This window comes from Pimephales promelas, chromosome 7 (assembly GCF_988280905.1).
Source record: "Pimephales promelas chromosome 7, fPimPro1.hap1.1, whole genome shotgun sequence".
NCBI classification, from domain to species: domain Eukaryota; kingdom Metazoa; phylum Chordata; class Actinopteri; order Cypriniformes; family Leuciscidae; genus Pimephales; species Pimephales promelas.
This window is the reverse complement of record NC_142775.1, coordinates 30,072,348-30,090,911: the sequence shown is the minus strand read 5'-3', so window position 1 is coordinate 30,090,911 and position 18,564 is coordinate 30,072,348. Positions and strand designations below refer to the sequence as shown.

The following is an 18,564-nucleotide window of genomic DNA, read 5'->3' as shown; positions in this document are numbered from 1 at the left end:
TGTGATAGCCCCAGTCTCAAAGAGAAGGCTTAAAGGGATAGTTCACTTTGAAATACATTTTTGGTATGTTTTAGCTTACCTCAAGGGCATCCGAGATGTAGGTGTTTTTGTTTCCGCAGTAGTTTCAAATTTGATATTTTTAGGTCAAACCGTTCTTGTCTGTCAGTCATATAATGCAGGTCTATGGTCACCACCTCAAAGAGCATGCGTAGAGAAGTCGAAATTAAACATGATTTAATGACTCGTAAATGTAAGTACACATTGATGGCCTAAGACATGAAACGAGCTGTTTGTGTGAGAAAACGAACAGCATTTATATAGTTTTTTATATTAATAGACCTATTTATTTTTATTTTATTTATTTATTTTTTACCTATGCTGTTTGTTTATTTATTCATGTTTTCAACAAGACCCATTTTATTTATTCATTTATTATTTATTTTAAAAGTTATTTTTTACACATGCTGTTTATTTATTTACTGATTTGTACATTTATCATTTTATTTATTTGTTAGCATAACAATAAGTAGGATATGGCTCATTGTTACCATTGGAAACAGCACAGTGTTGTAGTGATACAGGCAAACATGTGAAATGTGTACATATGGTATTATAACAACAGTTAGCATAGCGTGATGAGTGTCCTGCAGTGGTCCACGAGCAGATGTGTTCTGGCCCTTTAATAAAGTTGTGTGGCCCCGCTCTGTATGTTGGGATAACACTGCTGGAAGCTGCTCGGGAACTTTAGGAATGGCGCAACTCCATCCGGGCAAAATACTGATGCAAAAGCCATTCACACATATTCAGTGTCTTTAGTAAATTCTCGTTGATCATCGATAAAGTGGGAGCTTGTATAAAGACAGCGTGACTGCATGATGATTTGTGAGGGTATTCAACAACACTGCGACAAAGTTTTTTTGCCGCTAATCTTCTCGCCTCTCCATAATATGCCAAGTAAGTGCAAAATAGGTTTGATATGAAATCGAAATACACGCACGCGTAATGTATACGTGTTTAACTTTTGATTTCGGCGCATTTTCATATTTTAAAAGTTTTCGGTGAGTTTACAAAGTAAAAGTGTTGCCCTCAGAGCTAACCGTTAGCCAACTGGGTTCAACGGGACACTAAGTTACCATTCTCATCTCTAACTGTAATAATAAAACCAGCCCGAAAATGTATTTACATCGAAGTGCACCGACTCTGTTTAAAACTTCCCACCAGCTGTTGCTATTTAACGCACTGCATGCTGTTTTATTAAACAGTTTAGTAAACAATGCTTTCTAGTTAGTAAACATCTTACTAAAACATCTGATTTTATTTGTTTTACACTTAAAGTATTTGTTTTTCTTTCTATAGTATAATGCAGTGTTTGAAGCAGTAAAGTTTGATGCAGAAAAGCAGTGTGCAGCCTGACTGAAGATACACAAGCACACACACCTGCTGCTGGAGTTTGTTTAGGGACACATCTGGATTCATCATCCCCTTTCTGGATTAAAAATGAAAGTGACAGTGAGTTTTGGAAGGACTGGTGTTGTTGTCCCATGTAAGGAAGGCTGGACAGTTCGAGATCTCATTCAGCAAGCCACCCAGAGATACAGAAAGCTACTAGAGCAGGTGAGTTACACATTATTATCAGATATAATAAAGAGATGGCCGGATTTGCTTTATTTAATGAAACACAAACCAAGATGAAGAGACCAAGTTTGAGGTTCTGAAAATTCTGTCATCATTTACTCATCCATACCTTTGAGTTTCTTTCTTCTGCTGAACACAAAGGAAGATATTTTGAAGAATGACTGGAACTTTGGTACCATTGACTTCAATGGTTTCCTATTTTTTTTTTCTACTATGGAAGTCAATGGTGCCAAACAACTGTTTGGTTTCAATCGTTCTTCAAAATATCGTCTTTTGTGTTCAGCAGAAGAAAGAAAATTGTACAGGTAGGGCGAGTAAATGATGACAGAATTTTAATTTTTTTATTGGTTGAGTGCAGTTGAGTCCAAGGATAACCAAAAATGTATAATTCAAAAAGTTTTATCGTCATTATACAAAATGAAATGTTTTTGAAAGAAGGCTCTTATGCTCACCAACTAAGGCTGCATTTAAAAAATGTAAAAAACCCCAAAACAAACTAATTTTGAAATATTATTAATGTTTCAAAAACTGTTTTGTACAATCTATTTTAGAATGTAAAGTAAGTTTCAGCATCATCACTCTTCAGTGTCACATGATCTTTCATAAATCATTCTAATATGCTGATTTGCTGCTCAAGAAACATTTCTAATTATTATTATACATTTTGCTGCTTAATATTGTGTCTGAAAATTTGTAATTTTTTTTTTCTGAATAGAAAGTTAAAAAGAACAGCATTTATTTGAAAAAAAAAATATATAAACAGTATAACAGTTTTTACTGTCAATTTGAAATATAAGTATTGACAATTTCTAAATATAAGTATTGAATTATATTTCATATTTTTTATGAAAGTCCAGCTTGTTTACACTACACCATTCTCAACTAAAAACGTAAAACTTTTTCTGCGATTTGGCAGTTTGGGGGCCTAAAAACACAATCTTGAAAACAAGTTTCAAAGTGCACGTTTTTTGAAAACATTACCGGTATCATCTCCACGTAAACTACAAAAATGCAAATGTGTGAAAACTATTACGTCATGCGCTTGTGTATTAGGCCTACATGTTCAGTCTATAGGCATGTAGCGCGACATCGCCAACTACTGGCCTTGCATGAGTAATGCAGCGTTTTTAGTCATGTTCGTGGATCCGTGTGAACTGGGATCGTTTTGACAATGTCTGTAATCTGTATACTGTTTTTAGTACATAAAAACGGTAGGGCTGCTCGATTATGGCAACAATCATAGTCACGATTATTTTGGTGAATATTGAAATCACAAATATTTAACACTGTTATTGGTGGGTGATATGATCAAAGTCTTATTTCATGATATGAGTAATTTTAAATATCAGTAAAATTTCACAATTATTGGTACTTCAGCAAAAACTAGGTTCATGTAAGAAAAATCCTCCTCAAAACCGTTACAAAAGACTATTAAACAGTCAGCAATAATTTAAGAACAAAGAAACTAATTTCGGTACAAAAAAACCCCAGCAAAAAATAGAAATTAAACAAACAGTGCTTTAGGTTTTTCAAGTAGATGGTAGTATTCATATTAAGTGATGCAGCTGCACAATAATCGTTTTACTTCATAATCGTTATATGACAAAATCGAAATATGATTAATTGCACAGCCCTACCATCATTGTCATGTAAACATACCCTAAAATGGGTAACCATATCGCAATACTGAATAAAAAGAAAAGGCAAAGAATGACATGAGTAAATGATGACAGAAGATTCATTTTTAGGTGAACTAGTCCTTCAGGCCTAAAGTGTTTTGTTCCACATCTTGTTCATCTTTATAAAGGTTAATAATAATTCTGTGATTTGCTAATTAAGCCTTACTTTAACAGTAGGCTACAGCTGAAATCACAGTGGGATTAGCACATGCTACATTATTGTAATTTTTATATTTGGTTTTACATTTAATTAGAGGATGATCAAAAATGTATGCTTTATCTTATGGGATTGAGTGAACTGTAAAGACCTCATTCATTAATTTTAAACCTGTTAGTCACGTGCTCTGAGCCTGATGGGAGCTGAAATGTCGACCTTCACTCTTATTATTGTCAAATTTAAAAAGGGTTCATAAGTGCCTTTCTCTGATGACAGGAATCCGCAAAACTGATTTTATGAAGTCGGGTGCAGATGCGCCATGTCCAATTTTTTCTATGTGATAAATGCAAATCAGAGTTAAAACGCGTCAGGCGTTCTCCCCCCTGAGCGCTGACCCTCTGCCCCCTCATCAGATATCTCCTTCATTGCTGCTTGAGCTTCATTATTTAAATAGTACATCAGTTTGAGTGGCACCCATTCTCGCCGGATCCCACGAATCCCCCCCTGGGCCGACGCAGACGTGGATTCGGCCCTCTCCCGGAGCATTAGGGTTTAGATGGGCTTCTAATAAACAACAGGCTTTTCATCTTGCATCGCTCCAGGAGTCGCTGGGCCCAAATGAGCCTGTAGATTGCTGTGCGACTTCCTCGCCTTACAATTTACTGTGTTATTGCTTTGTCTTTAGAATGGTCAATTTGACTGATGGCAGACGGTCTTCGCATTTTGTTCCGAAGTTGGTTTAGTGATCAAACCCGGGGTGGCGGTGGCCTCGTACTGCATATTGCCCCGTAATATCATGCGATGGATTTGGCAGGTCAGGGCTCTGACAAGAGATTGCCAGTTGGATCGAGGTATTGCTTGGTTTTAGTAGGCAATCGATGTGCGAGATCTTATCAGGCGTTTACTCTTAGGGGCCACTGCGTGTCGAGCTAAGCTCAGGCGATTTTTATTTTATTTCGGATGGGCACGTCCTTTCTCTCAGACATGTATATGTGCGTGCCTAGACTTTATTTGTGTGTTTGTTATTCCCGTCAGCTCAGTGTTATTGGCTGTTAGTCTCAGGGGAATAGAAGCGTGGGCTAGTGACGCACACGAGGCCTCGGTGAGGATGGATGGAGCTCTTTGAGGGATCCTGATTGGCTGCTGTCTCAGGGGCCTCATTTCCAGGCCAGGGTGAATGTCTGTTGTTTGGCCCCTGCAGAGTTTCCGTAGTTGGTTGAGGGTCACGAAAAGTGTTGCACTGTTCTAAATATTAGGGCTGGGCAATGGGCATTGACGCAAATTTCACGATTCGATCAATTACCGATCTTGATTTTTTTTTTCAGCCTCACGCGAAACCTGTTCAAATGGATTCCTATTAGAATGACTGGATTTTGACTGTGAAATTTTGAGCTTAATGTCATTGAAAACCTTTAGTGTCAATGACATTATGCTCATTTTGTTGGTCTGGATTAGGGCTGGAATGATGCATTGATGAAATCGTTTACATCAGTTACATAAATTAGTCAATTTGAGTGGAATGCTTTGACTTGTCATGCTGTTTATGTTCCACATTTATGCCGGCTCCTGGGAATGCCGTTATTACAACAATATCTGGCCCACCATGATGTCAATAATTGTAAAACCTTATGGTTTTATGGACACCGCCATGCTTGATACTGTCGGTATCATTACCGCTATGGTTGGTTAGTTAGTTAGAATGCAGTTGATCAAACAGCTGAATGGACACATTTAAGCAGTTACCTTAATCTCCTGAAAAAATAAAATAAAATTCAGGATTCACACTGTAAATCCCTAAAAGTGACTGTGAACACAGCTATAGTAAACACCTTCATATCATTAGGTAAAATTTCATGCGTTGATTAGTAGTTACGGTTATTATTTATTAAATCAACCAAAGGGTTAATCGACCATTCAGAAAATAAACAATAGTTTACATAAACAATAGATTCATCGATTGAAAAATAATTGTCAGTTCCAGCCCTAGTCTGGATCTATTAGGCTACGTTCACACATACGTTCAAGCCTAGTGGTCAAATCCGACTTATTGTTGACATCCGATTTTTTTGTTTTTGTTCACATTGTTATTTTGAATCTGGCCCGCATGCGCAAAGGAACAATAAAAAGACGTCATACGGAAGTAAACACGGAGGGCGTTAAGGTAAGAGATTACTCGCTTATTTATTGTGTGATCTGCTGTGGAAGCCAGCGGATTTATGCGCAGGTAGTATAAAAAACAAAGATGAAGATGTGAAAAAACTTTTAAAGAGATAAGCGTTTTCAAACATGTATGATGTTTTGCTTGTATAGGTGTCACTGTAATAGTTATGAGTTCTCGCTGTCCTTCACCTTTCGTATTTAGTACCATATGGAAGTGACCCAAATCACAATTGAAAAGATCAGATTCCATGCTGTTCACACTGTCAAGACATAAACAGATATGAGTCATATGACCATATGGCCACATTTACCTGCTTCCTGAACATAGCCTAAACAAATTTATTCAAAAATACATTCAAATGTAATTTATCCATATGGTGAATTACACGGGTACGATTATCATGTTTTTAATGTCTGAAATTTATTTTTTTTGTTAACCAAATTGCTTTAGTGCTGATTAATAAACATTTGTCTGTGAAAGTCGTGTGGTGCAACCAACATAACAAAATAACAAAAAGTCTCCTGAAATGTTGATTGTTACTCCACATGACACTTTTAGCATTTTCTTTTTAAATTGAAATTTTTCTTATTTGTTTTATGACACCAACATGATTATAAATTTCGAAGAATATGGCATATTAACTAGATTTTCTCTAGTCATGGACCATTATTGTAGCTATAGGATATTGATTTAGTATTGATATAAAAAGTACCAGTGGTTGATATAGCAACAAAGACAGAATTTTCATTTTGATTTAAATAGCCAGAATAAAAAGAAGAGGGTCCATGCAAGCATGCACACAATTTACACACTCTCAAACAGTGATGTATAATGGTATTAGCTTCATGAATAGTACTATGCAGCGCAGTAATATTAAGTTTACTTGTGTTCCGTTTATGATTGGAAGCGTTGTACCGCAGTATGGTTTGTCAGTACTGAGAAGGCGGTATAATCGATCTTTGTGATAGATTGTTTTCATTACTTGGTTCTTTTCCCTGTTGAGACTGTATGATTCAGAGCTGCTGGTAACTAATGTCCTTCAGGTTTCCCTTGAAGTTTCATTAATAGAGTTAATAATCATAATGTTGCATTTATTCATGAATGCGGGGAGGCTTCACAAATCACATCTCTGCGCTTACAGCACAAAATGCAGAACAAACGGAGCATTATGTTTGCAGGAATACTAACACCCTCATCAATCAGTGTGGTCTTTGAACCTTTCACGGACTTCACGGCTCTGCCACGCAATCTGAAGCTTGAATTCAGTGCCAGTACAATTCAATATTTGCCGGGAAGTTTTGCTGAACACGCGTGAATGATTTGGGGTTGCTGTTTCGCCTTATAGCTTATTCATTGATTACCATTGTGATTACCTTGTTTTTGTACTTGTTTTGTGCTGTCATACTGCAAATTTTAATTCAGCCTTTGGGATCCATAATTATTTAATTACTGGTGCTTAGTGAAGGCTTCATCTTATCACATCAGAAAGCTTAGTGATGATGAGTTTACTATCCCTGATTATCTGTTTGAAATGCTTGGACATTAGCAGGATTTCAGCATGTTAGTGGTGAATTTCGGTTGTAGAATGTAGTAGATTATTTCTCTTGGCAATTTAAAAGGATAGTTTCGCTTGAAATAAATTTTTGATATGCTTTATCTTACCTCAAGGGTATCCAAGATGTAGGTGTCTTTATTTCCACAGTATTTTCAATTTTGATATTTTTTGGTCAAACCTTTGTTGTCTATCAGTCATATAAAGAAGATTTATGGGGCCCACCTCAAAGAACATGCACAGAGAAGTCGAAATTAAACATGATTTAATGACTCATAAATGTAAGTCCACGTTGATGGCCTAAGACACGAAACGCATTTATATCGTTTTTTTTACCTCTTGTTACCATGAACAACTGATATGACTGCACGGGCGCTTTGGTCTGCGCATGCGCCGGAAGAGATTGCTTGCGTGTCTACGTCACTCATTGTTTACATAGAGATTTCGGAAGTTTTACCTTTCAGTGTGAAGATCTATACATATTTAGATATACAGGAAATCACAATGGAAGATGATTTCGATATATCTAAATGTGTTTAAATTCACATTTTGGCATGCCTGTCGGCACACCCTATGACCTGCAATGATTTACTTACATTGTAGAGGGTTGTGAGGCCACAAACTTTGTGAATTTTGGTGAATCCAGTAACTTTTTTAATTTTAGAAGTAGCCATTTAAACAGTTTGCTAACTTTTTTACAGAATACGTAAAGCCTAAAGGGACAATTTCTTTGTTCTTTTTACTCTTTGTTCTTTATCGTATTTTAAGGAAACTTCTGATGTCGAAACAGTTAGCGGGACATTTTTAGGTTGATTTCTAATAATAAAGTTTTACTTAATTAAAAGTACACCTTGCAAATGTAACATGTCACCATTTAATTGTGAAGTGTATAGCAGTCCAGTTTTTAATCAAAGCATGGCACTAAACACACCCAGTCTCAAATATTCAATGGCACTAGTATGTTAAACCCGTTCAAAGAAGCTGCAACTTTCAAATTTTCCCCTGCGAAACACTGCTTGTTTACAAAAAGAATGTGTTTAATGATCAATTTCAAGACCATTCCTGTTGGACTTTTGAATAGTCCACTGTAAGCGCAAGAACGCCCCCAAAGAATGTTAACCTAATTATACAGAGCCTCATTATGGACAACTTGTTGATGAATTGTTTAGATAACCCAATGACTTTTCAGTTTTGAATGTAGTTTTGCAAATTCCTTTCATTTTGTCTTAGGAGCCAAATTTCATATTAAACATCAAGTTAACAATTGCAAACCAACACAGTGCCAACATTGTATTTATTTGTACCTTGCAATATGTTTTGTACATGGTCACATGGCCTTTGACAGCAGCAACAATACATAAAGTAACTGTTTGTGCTCATTTAAAAAGTTGATAAGCCTAATTGTTTTGCATGGTTAAGTGGTTATTTGCATTGAGCATTGTTTTCCCCCACTGTCCATGACCATAACAGACCTGCCACCATTTTGGGTCATGACCCACCAGTTGCAGACCACTGCTCTACCAAATGTTTTCCCATTCACTTTGGCCTAGTTTTATGGACGGGATAATTGCGTGTAGGCTTTGTTGCACAGGAGGCTCTCAACTTGTCCAAATGCCTGCAAGTTAATAGAGGTTAAGCTGTAGCCTTGCTCTCTGCGTTTCATATTTGTGGACAGTTCGACCTCTTAGCTAGCTCTCACAGCTTGGAGCACAACTGCTTGGCTGCGCGTTATCTCGCCCGATAGAGCGACGAGAAGTGTTGTTAATTACCAGATTTCCTTCTCCGCCATTGAAGTCTCTGTAGCTCACATTCTTGTGTGTTTTTTTTTTGTTATGCTAATCTGAAACATTTTCCTGCAGCTGTGTAATTATGCATTTAATGCGTTTCAGGATTAAAGTGAACGAGAAATGCCCTAGATTTAGTTGCGCTAATCTTCAGCCTTTTAAATGGTGCCATACATCAGCTATCACTTGAAAAGAGTGTGGTTTCCACTTTGAGGATTTGCTGTCTAATTTCTGCAGCGTGCATACTACGGCCCATCCGCTTTCTGTATTGCTTTGTGTTTTGTTATATTCAACGAGGTGTTTTCCATTGACCCGGACATGACGGTTTCCAGCGAGAAGAAAAGGCGCCTGTGATCTTCAGCCAGCGCTCTCAAGAATGTTCCGGACTAAGAAATGTGCTTGAGTTGTAGGTTCTACATATTTAGCATGTCTGGAGGCCTTTGTTCAGAGGCAGTAAATGGTTTGAGGAAGTGCTTGGGAGTCACTCAGGAAGTTATCAGGCCATTGAAAGTGGACACTTAATTACCCAGGCAGACGTAGGCCGGAGTTGTGCTGCTGTTTTTTCATTAAGCTCAGGAATGCCAGATGCACGAGTGCTGAGTTGGCTGCCAAAGCAGCTGATAACATGCAAAAGCCTGGACGTGTGCCAGTAAGAAAACAATTAGCATGCCTCGGAGACCGAGTCGGTTAGCATCTGCTCTCAGTGAGAAGCATCCCATGCTAGGTGCAAGGTTTGTGATGGAAACTACCTCTGGACCTCAAGAAGTCCTTGTGAAGTACCTCCGTTCAGCCTTCAGCGATTCAGGCGGTTTTGGCTGCACAACTTGCTCTAATGTGGTATTTTCTGTGGATCCACATCCACCATTGTGGTTTTATCTGTCTGTAGTCATTGTTTACTGTGACATTTGGAGGGATAGTGCCCTCTTTGAAGACATTTCTTGGAATAAACCAAATGTGTAATTAGGCCTGAGTTTGGGTTTTGTTTAGCGTTTGTTGTTCTGGTTAGGATTGGGTTTTGGATTTTTGTGCCTTTTTGAACCTGATTTTTTTTTCTATAAGCATGCTATTACATCAATATTTTATTTTGCTTCCAGAACATGTTTCTAGGGTCATTTTTTTCTGTGACAATCGTTGCGTCCGAAATTGAATACTTCCCTACAATATGGTATGCAAAAAACAGTACGCCAACAGAGTAATGTCCGTATGCATATATTACACTATTGGGAGTGATCTACGATTGGAGTCATATCTGTAACCACACTTATCTCACTGGCCTTCCTTAAGATGGTCAACTATTAATTTAACCAACCCACCGACTAGTCAACTTTTCTTTTTTTTTTTTTTTTTTTTTTTTTTTTTTTTTTGCACATCTCTAGTATCCACATACTATTGGCCATTTCTTGTGTATTGTGGACAAGACCGTGTTTTCCAGTCTTGCTGGATGGAAAGGTGTGTGTGTGTGTGTGTGTGTTTTCAAGTGATATTGTGTGCCATGGTGTATTAATGTGGGTTGGTTTCCTGATTGTTGTATTAGTGCTGGTGAACTTGCAACACAATGCTTGAATAGGACTCTGGGAATCCAGATACGCTGTCTGATCAGGACTCTTCCTCTGTTTCTTAGACTCATTGAAGTACTGATTACCCTCATACATGCCCCTTCACATTGTCCTCTGTGCCCTGGAAAATATTAATTTCAATTGTGCTACCTTTATATAAAGTATCTAATTTCATTCAGGCTATATTACAGTCCATAACAGAAAATGAGGTGTGGGTCAGAAATTGGAATGTTTATTAAATTCAATTCACAGCGAAATTGGTATTTTCATATTTGACCAGAAAGTGCAAGATCTTTCTCGGAGATGGACAACGTCTTATTGCATCATTATCACCATCACGATCATCATTACTGTTTATGAGTCTGGTAATGATGTTAGGCTTGGTAATGGACCCTGCACCAACGAAAGCAATCATAGAAATACAGCAGGAACCCCACTGCTCACCGTCATCAGGGTAAAAATGGCAAAATGTTCCAGAGATTTCCATCGTTTCATTACAGTGCAGCCTCGCTATCTCCCACTACACGCGTATCCTCATTCAATGTTCTCATAGCTGGGAATAGGCCTTAATGTTGCATGTAATACAGCATTATTCCCATAGACTGGCACACTGTCGCCCTTTGTTGAATGCCAGAATCTGCCAGGCTCACGGCCTTCATCTCACCCTCATTCACCCTGCCTCGCTGCTTGCATTGAAAAGCTCTGGGCTCATTTAGATGAAATCATGATTAAACAGGTGCGTTCACTGTCAAATGTCATTTTGCTCATGGGTTGTGTGAGATGAGATCATATGGGATCCAGTGTCATGGGTTTTATTGTTTGAGTGAAATACAAGCTTTTTGTGATGCATTGGGGGTCTTTAGTATTCTAATATGACACTACTGGCATAGAAGAGACAGCATATTAAGGAAATAGTATGTGTGGTGATGATAAAATCTGGACTTTTTAGTAAACCTCTAAATGCCTAAAGAGACATCATTGTAAAGATGGAGATGGTAATATATTGTTTTGTCATGAAAAATGACTTGATTGCCATTTCTGTGTTTTTCTTTTGTCTTTTTTTAGTAAAATATCTAAACATTCTGAGCAGCAAAACTGCATAAATTATAAACACAGAAATCTGTCTGGAATATAATTGCATTTTTTCTTGTTGCATTGCCATTTTGGTTTATGCTTAAAGCATGAGCAAAAATGCCCATTGTAACAACTTTTTTTTGGGATAAATCTCATGAGAGTGTCTTGTTTAAAATATACTTGTATATTTTACTAATGACTAAACTACTAACTAATGACACAGGAGTGATATAAAAAATACAACTTTTCAAAAAGAGATTGTTTCGTGATAACACTCTTCTTTGTGCTGCATTTATTTAAGTGACGGTTCACTTTCTCGAACTTATTCAAATGTTCTTGAGACTGTGAACTTGTTAATTAGACTGGTGTTTCACAGCACCAATACTGCAGCATACGTTTATTTAGATAATGATTATGACAGTTGTGTTAAAGCATAATGTTTCCAAGAAATATGGTCAACATTAGCTCACTTGTAAGTTCGAGAATTGAAACAAAAGTACACTAACCTTTCACCTGATCAGTTCAAATGGTTCACAAAATATATTTGCATTCTCATTATTGTGAGCCTTTGCCCCTGAGTGCAAAAGGAGTCAATTTAGCATATTATAAATACCTGCAATTAGTGCATCCGCCATTTGGATTTGAGCCATCATATATCATGCCGGTAATGGCCAATCGTTGGTTTTCTTTATCTACAATATGTTAAAGATATTATATATTTATCCAAGTCATGTTTGTGCTCATGTATGTCAGTATGTACTGAGAGAAGGTCAAATCTGGTGACTGTTTTTCTGTAGTGCTGAGTGACTTGGCTTTTAAATGAACATTGTGTAAATGTATGACTAATACACATGATCTCAGTTTGTCTATTGAGAGCTGACAGCTCTGCCGTCCTGCAACAGCCAAGTTAAACAGGGTAGGCCCATATCAAAGTCATGTTTCACATATCAATAGCCGCGTTTCCACTGCCGGGCCAGGGCCGGGCCGTGCTAGTGCGTGCCAGGGCCAGTCGCGTTTCCACTGTCACTTCCGGGGCTTGATCGGGGCTTCCTCAGGGCCAACGGCCAGGATTTCTGGCCCGTCGAATACCTTGGGCCAGAGGGGGCCAGCTCGGGCTAGAGGCGTGCTCAAGGTAAAAGGCGGAGTTTATCGGTGTTATGGAACGTTATGATCTGAAGCAAGATGCACATAGGGGTGTCCATGTTTAACCGATTGACCGTTTAAAATTGCATAACATTTTAATTTGAACTGTAGGCCTACAATATATAGGCTATATATAGCTACATATCGACGAATTTTCAGATATTTGTTTGATTTTTTGCCCCTTAAACATTTAAAATATTTGACAAATTAATATGAAAAAAATATATATTTTACTGGTTTTCTGAGGCCAAATTAGAACCTGGAAATTATATTTTCCCTGCAGTGATTTATAGGCTATAATAAATGTGTCTGATAATAAAATAATATAAAATAACGAGGCATTAATTGTTTATTAATAAACTATTGTTTTCTAAATGATTTTCGGCTAAAAACATATCTCCATCTCCGGATGCACATTTAGAGAGAAATTAAGCTACATAAACATAGAAGATATTGGCTTTCGATTCGAATTTGTTCGTTTTAAATTGGACATTTAAATGTCCAATATAAAACGAACAAATTCGAATGCGGTGGCTGTTTCAGGTCTCGCGCTTCAGTTCACGGAGATCATGAAGCGCGCCTTGATTAATTGTTAAAGCACAACGTTTTCTTGTTATAAATAAATTTATTTGCGAATAATGTATTATTATTTTCTGTATGACCAGAAATTAAAGAGTATTTTAAGTTGTTTCCACTGAAAGAAATGCAATGAAACTGTTCACATGGGCGTCTCGCAGCCATCAGTGCGTGCTCCACACACACTGGATATGCGCTGATATTTGTCAAAAATATTGTGTTTATTTGTGCTCTGTTCCTTTTTTGGATAAAGGCGTCTTCTACATATGCAGCCTAATAAAATGTTACAATAATGATGATGATGGTTATTATTATTATTATTATTTGCAGACACGGAGTTTTTGTGAAATGGACGTTTATTTGCTTATTTTCAATTGGCAATTTCAGTTTGAAGGGATGGAAATGTGGCTTTAACTGCTCCGTACTTGCCGCGTTTTATTTCTATAAATAAATTTCGTTTCAAATGGGGTCCAATCAGTTATTAAAGGTGTTAAAATTTTTTACTCTGTATCTCGAGGTTGCGGCGCGCACACTATGCACCGAGTATTAACCGATGGGCCTCGGTTAACGATTAATGAATAACTTGAAAACGTGCCCGCAGCCCTAGGCTACTTGTTATATCGCGCAAAAAATCGCTGCTTGAAATGGAGAATCGCCTGTACTGGTATCGGGACACTATTGCAGCCACTACGGCAATTGAGTTAATATACATGCTATCTTCCTAATTTAAAAAATAAATTAATTCATAATACCCGCTGAAATGGGTTGGGTTTTATGACGTTTGATCCAGAAAGGCGTGTTAGGGGTGGGGTCTGGGGCAGCGCTGTGGGGCTACTGGCCCGGCAGTGGAAACGCAAGCCCGGTGCTTGAGGCCCGAGGCCACTAGCTCGGCCCGGCTCGCTGTTAGCTCTGGCCCAGCCCTAGCCCGGCAGTGGAAACGCGGCTAATGAAGTTTTACAGGTATCCAAGCCAAGGCAAACACAGTTTATGCACAACATACCTCCCACTCCAGTTCCTTTACTTTTCTACATGGCATTGCCTGAAATCAATCAACTCTAAGTTGTTTTGTGTTAAGTGAGCCTGCAGCATATATGCAGCCAAAAAGTTAGATGTAATGACATAAGATCAGGTGCAAGAAGGAATCAAGCCATTTGTTGTGCAGATGTCTTGTTTATTCTTCACTTCTTGGCATAAGCTTAAGCTGACATTTGGAGCTCAGATTTGAGTAACATCACATTAGTCTCTGGGACCTGGTAGAAAAGGTTTTGAAATCACAAGGGTTTGATGATATGTTAATGTCTTCTGCTTTGTGTTTTGTCAGCATTAATCAGAAAAGTCCATTGGACTCATGATAGAGCCTTGTGGCACTCCCCTTGTAGAGGAGTTGTGTGGGAAGACTAGCACTATAACAATGAAAGACGACCAATGCTGCTTGTTCACCAGAGTCTCCTGATTACACACTGCTCTGATGTGAGCACAGACACACAGAGTATTGTTTGCCCTGATGGGCAGACTCAAGCCATTGTATTTATAGAGCATAGTTACAGTTTAGAGATCACGGTGGGAAACCTGATTAACTGATAAGTCTGAGGTCAATACACATGTTGTATTGCTGATAATTCACACTGATGCTTTGTTTTATAGGAGGGAGATTTCCTGGTACGAACCCACCATGTTGAATACTGTGATGGGGGTATTCTTGACCCTGATGATGTGCTAACAGACCTAGTGGAGGACAAGGACAAGGTAAGGAAACAGTCGGGTATAAATATTGGAATCCACAAGGTTCATGTTATGTTATATGTGGAGACATACTCAGAGAAGAATCACTTTATAAATGGATCTAGTAACAATAATCCTTCCCTCTACTGATTTCCATACCTGATCTCTATGAAGAATAATGGCAAGCAAAATGTTAAAGCATAGTCTGATTGTCAAAAAGTGGCCTTATTGTTCTAATATGGTTACTTAGTGCTTTTAGCTTGGAATGCACTTTACATCCTCAGCCGCTTAAAGTATACATTATGGTGCTAAACCCAATTCAATGTTTACTATATAATTTAGGGAGTTCTTCCTCCACCCACCTAAATTACAAAATTATAGCTGTTCTTATCCTCAAACAAAAATACTGTTTTGTAACATTTTTATTGTTGTTTAAATTAGTTTGGTAAGTGAATGGGATTTTAATTCAGTATCCACTTGTGAACTCAAGGAATAATTTGCAAGAATGATATAGATGAAACTGGTTAATAAGAGTTATTCTTGTGAATAGAATTGCAGTGTTCACAATGTATGTTTATTTTTTATATTTTAGCCAGTGAAGACACTTTAGAAGATGTGTTGTGTTTTATTTCATGTTATCCAGCTCATAAATTCATTAAGAAATCTGATAAATGGAAGGTTTTCTTTGGCTTTGTTCTTGTGTTCAAGTAGTTGTTTGGTCCAGTGGTATAATAAAACTATGAAGCATTAGCAAGATGCATTTTGCTTTTCATAGTCCAACCCATTCAATGTAATTAATTCCAGAGAAACAAAACAACAGAGGAAAGAACACCAGAACACATTTACTCTCGCAAATGTGAGAAGATTTGTCGAGAAGTTGTGAGAAAACGTGTGAATTTATGGAAAACAAAATCACATGAATATGAAAAATCACAGGTTAGGTTGTAATGTCAAATGTGCCAAATATATATGCTGTGAAAAAAGTAGAAAATATTAAATATGCCATTACTGTAAAGTACGTTTTTAAATGGAAGTTTTGATAAATTGTAACCATAATGTATTTATATCTTTTTATGGACATGATGCTCATTCACTGTTTATAATGGAAACCGAGCATAAGGTTCACCGTTTCATATGGAAAGCGCATCGTTGACATTTGCTTGAGAGGAGGCCATTTGGACCACCCTCTCTCAGAAAAGAGTGGTCTCTTCAATGAGCCCTTGGGTATTCTGTTTGTCCTTTCTCTATATGGAGGTTATTATATTGAGCTGTGTGGCCGCTCCTAACTCGATAACACAAAAGGGCATTTGCCTCCTAATTGAATTCTCTCAGACATCAGATGCAAAGCTTTTGATTTCTGCACACTAATTAATAGAAGTGAAGGCACAAGGCATTATATGTGGCACGCTCTCTCTCTCTCTTTCTCTCTCTGAGCAAGATGATTTCTGGGATACCGCTTTATAATCAAAGTGTGGAAGTGTTTTATAGGCTTTAGCCACAGGGAGGAATAATTTGCATATGAAAGATAAAAAATTTGTCATGATTTAAAGATTATGAGTGGGACTATTAACTTAAGGATAGTGCCTAATGTTTCAGCATTCAGACCCTCTATAATTGGCCCTAACTATGCCTATAAAAACAATACTATTTTGGTACCATGTTTAGGATAAAAAAGTAATACTTTAAAAAGAAATGAATGCATTTAATTATGCCTCCTTAACTATATGCTACAGAAAACTTGCTTCTTTAAACCACACTTACAGAGAGCAGGCAGCACAGAATAATGAACTGTTCACATATTAAGGTTTTGATAAAAAGGACACAAGACAGAGATTTTTTGATGGCCGGTCAAAAATGGGTGGTGCAGACAAAGCAACACTCATTTTACATACACCAAAGTAAAGATGATATGAATATGGCATAGTGGCCAACTAAATGTTGCCAAAGTTTCTTTAAGACAAGTAATTTCAGGCATATTGGCGGGCATATTTGAAACGCCTCTCAGGCAGCTATTTCAGTCATGCAAGTGCAGTTCTTTGAATCAAATCCTCCAAAGCTGCTCACCAAACTTACGAATACATTTCATTATAGAAATCACCAATGAAATCTGACAACAACTCTCACAAATGTTTTTTTTTGCTGAATTTTGTTCATAGTTTACTGAATGTTGTGAAGTTTTCCTTTCTATTACTAATATAAGAGCAAATGCTATCATGTAGTTTGCCTTTCTATTACTTATAATATAAAAGCAAATACTATAATACTTTTTCGTATATGGTTTACTTTCTTTCGTCACATCAGCCACACAGAAAAACTTAACGGCTGATATATTGGCCTTGGTGATATATCGGTTGACCTCTTGACAGAATTGTAAAAGGCTATCTAATAACATATAAGACTGAACTGTTAAACAGAAACCGAAAACTAATGAAGACAGAGACGGGGAGCTTTGTGTATTCAGGTGGTGGCATTCTCAGTGCTGTCAAAATTAAAGTCCCATTTCCGACACATTTACGAAACAGAACAACTTTACGGCTGATGTCAATATTTGAAAAATGCCATAAATCGGCAGATATATTTTCCTTGGTTATATATCGGTTGACCACTAGACAGAATTGTCAAAGGCCTAATCGGACCAGTGGTGCATTGTTATGAAAGTAGATAGAATATGCACAGTATTTAAGCAATTTTAAAGCGTGAAAGGGAACTCAATTTTGTATTCATATGATTTTGGTTTTCTGAGTGCAGCTTGCACATACCCATTCAATCCTCTCATTCACTCCGGTTAAATAGTGTTGGTGTGACTATGCATAATTCTAATCATTCAAAGATTTTTTTTTTTTATTCAGTTTCTTACCTTAATACTACGTTTAGACCTACTTGGAAAAAAATAAAGCAGTCTATTTCATTTTTATCTTTATTTTATTGTATTTATTTGTGCTATTTTGTTAGTAATTTGTTTATTTGTTCTTAGTTTATTACTGTTTGCATGTCTTTTTAAAATTCAACTTACCATTTGAAATCAAGCTTGCTTGTGCTGTGTGTAAGCGATTGCAACAAAATTAGCCCATTGTTAATCCATTGAGTTAGCAAATATTTGTGAGATAATTGTAATGGTAATTGAACAATGTTTATATGAAGAGTTCAGATGCAAAAGCCTCTAAATGCCATTTGAAATTTTCTTCTTTAATGATGATTTTTATCAAACTTGTATATTTAAGTTCAGTAATTTCACTTAAATAACAATTAATAGGTAATTATCATTGCCATTTAAGTGAAATCACTGAACTTAAATATACAAGCTTGATAAAAATCATCATTAAAGAAGAAAATTTCAAATGGCATTTAGAGGCTTTTGCATCTGAACTCTTCATATATATAAAAAACCTTAATATTTATCATATAAAGTGATCTCTTCAGAATACATTTTTGATAGCCTAGACTTTCAATAGATGGACAAAATTAAAAAAAAAATGAAAATATTTATATGACCTTATATGCACAGTTTTTTCAGTGTGTTATCGA

General features: G+C 36.9%; 1 protein-coding gene across 3 annotated transcripts in view; it reads left to right on the top strand.

Moving 5' to 3' along the window:
• The first annotated feature begins 694 nt into the window (after positions 1–694).
• The window catches only part of pard3bb (par-3 family cell polarity regulator beta b), a 305,177-nt gene continuing 287,307 nt past the window's right edge, over positions 695–18,564 (top strand). For all 3 annotated transcript variants that reach the window (XM_089133316.1, XM_089133317.1, XM_039683213.2), the window contains exons 1-3: positions 695–954; positions 1,357–1,614; positions 14,962–15,063. In XM_089133316.1, the coding sequence (XP_088989442.1) occupies positions 1,498–1,614; positions 14,962–15,063 (219 nt within the window). In that variant the 5' untranslated portion in view covers positions 695–954; positions 1,357–1,497. The remainder of the gene's footprint in view (positions 955–1,356; positions 1,615–14,961; positions 15,064–18,564) is intronic.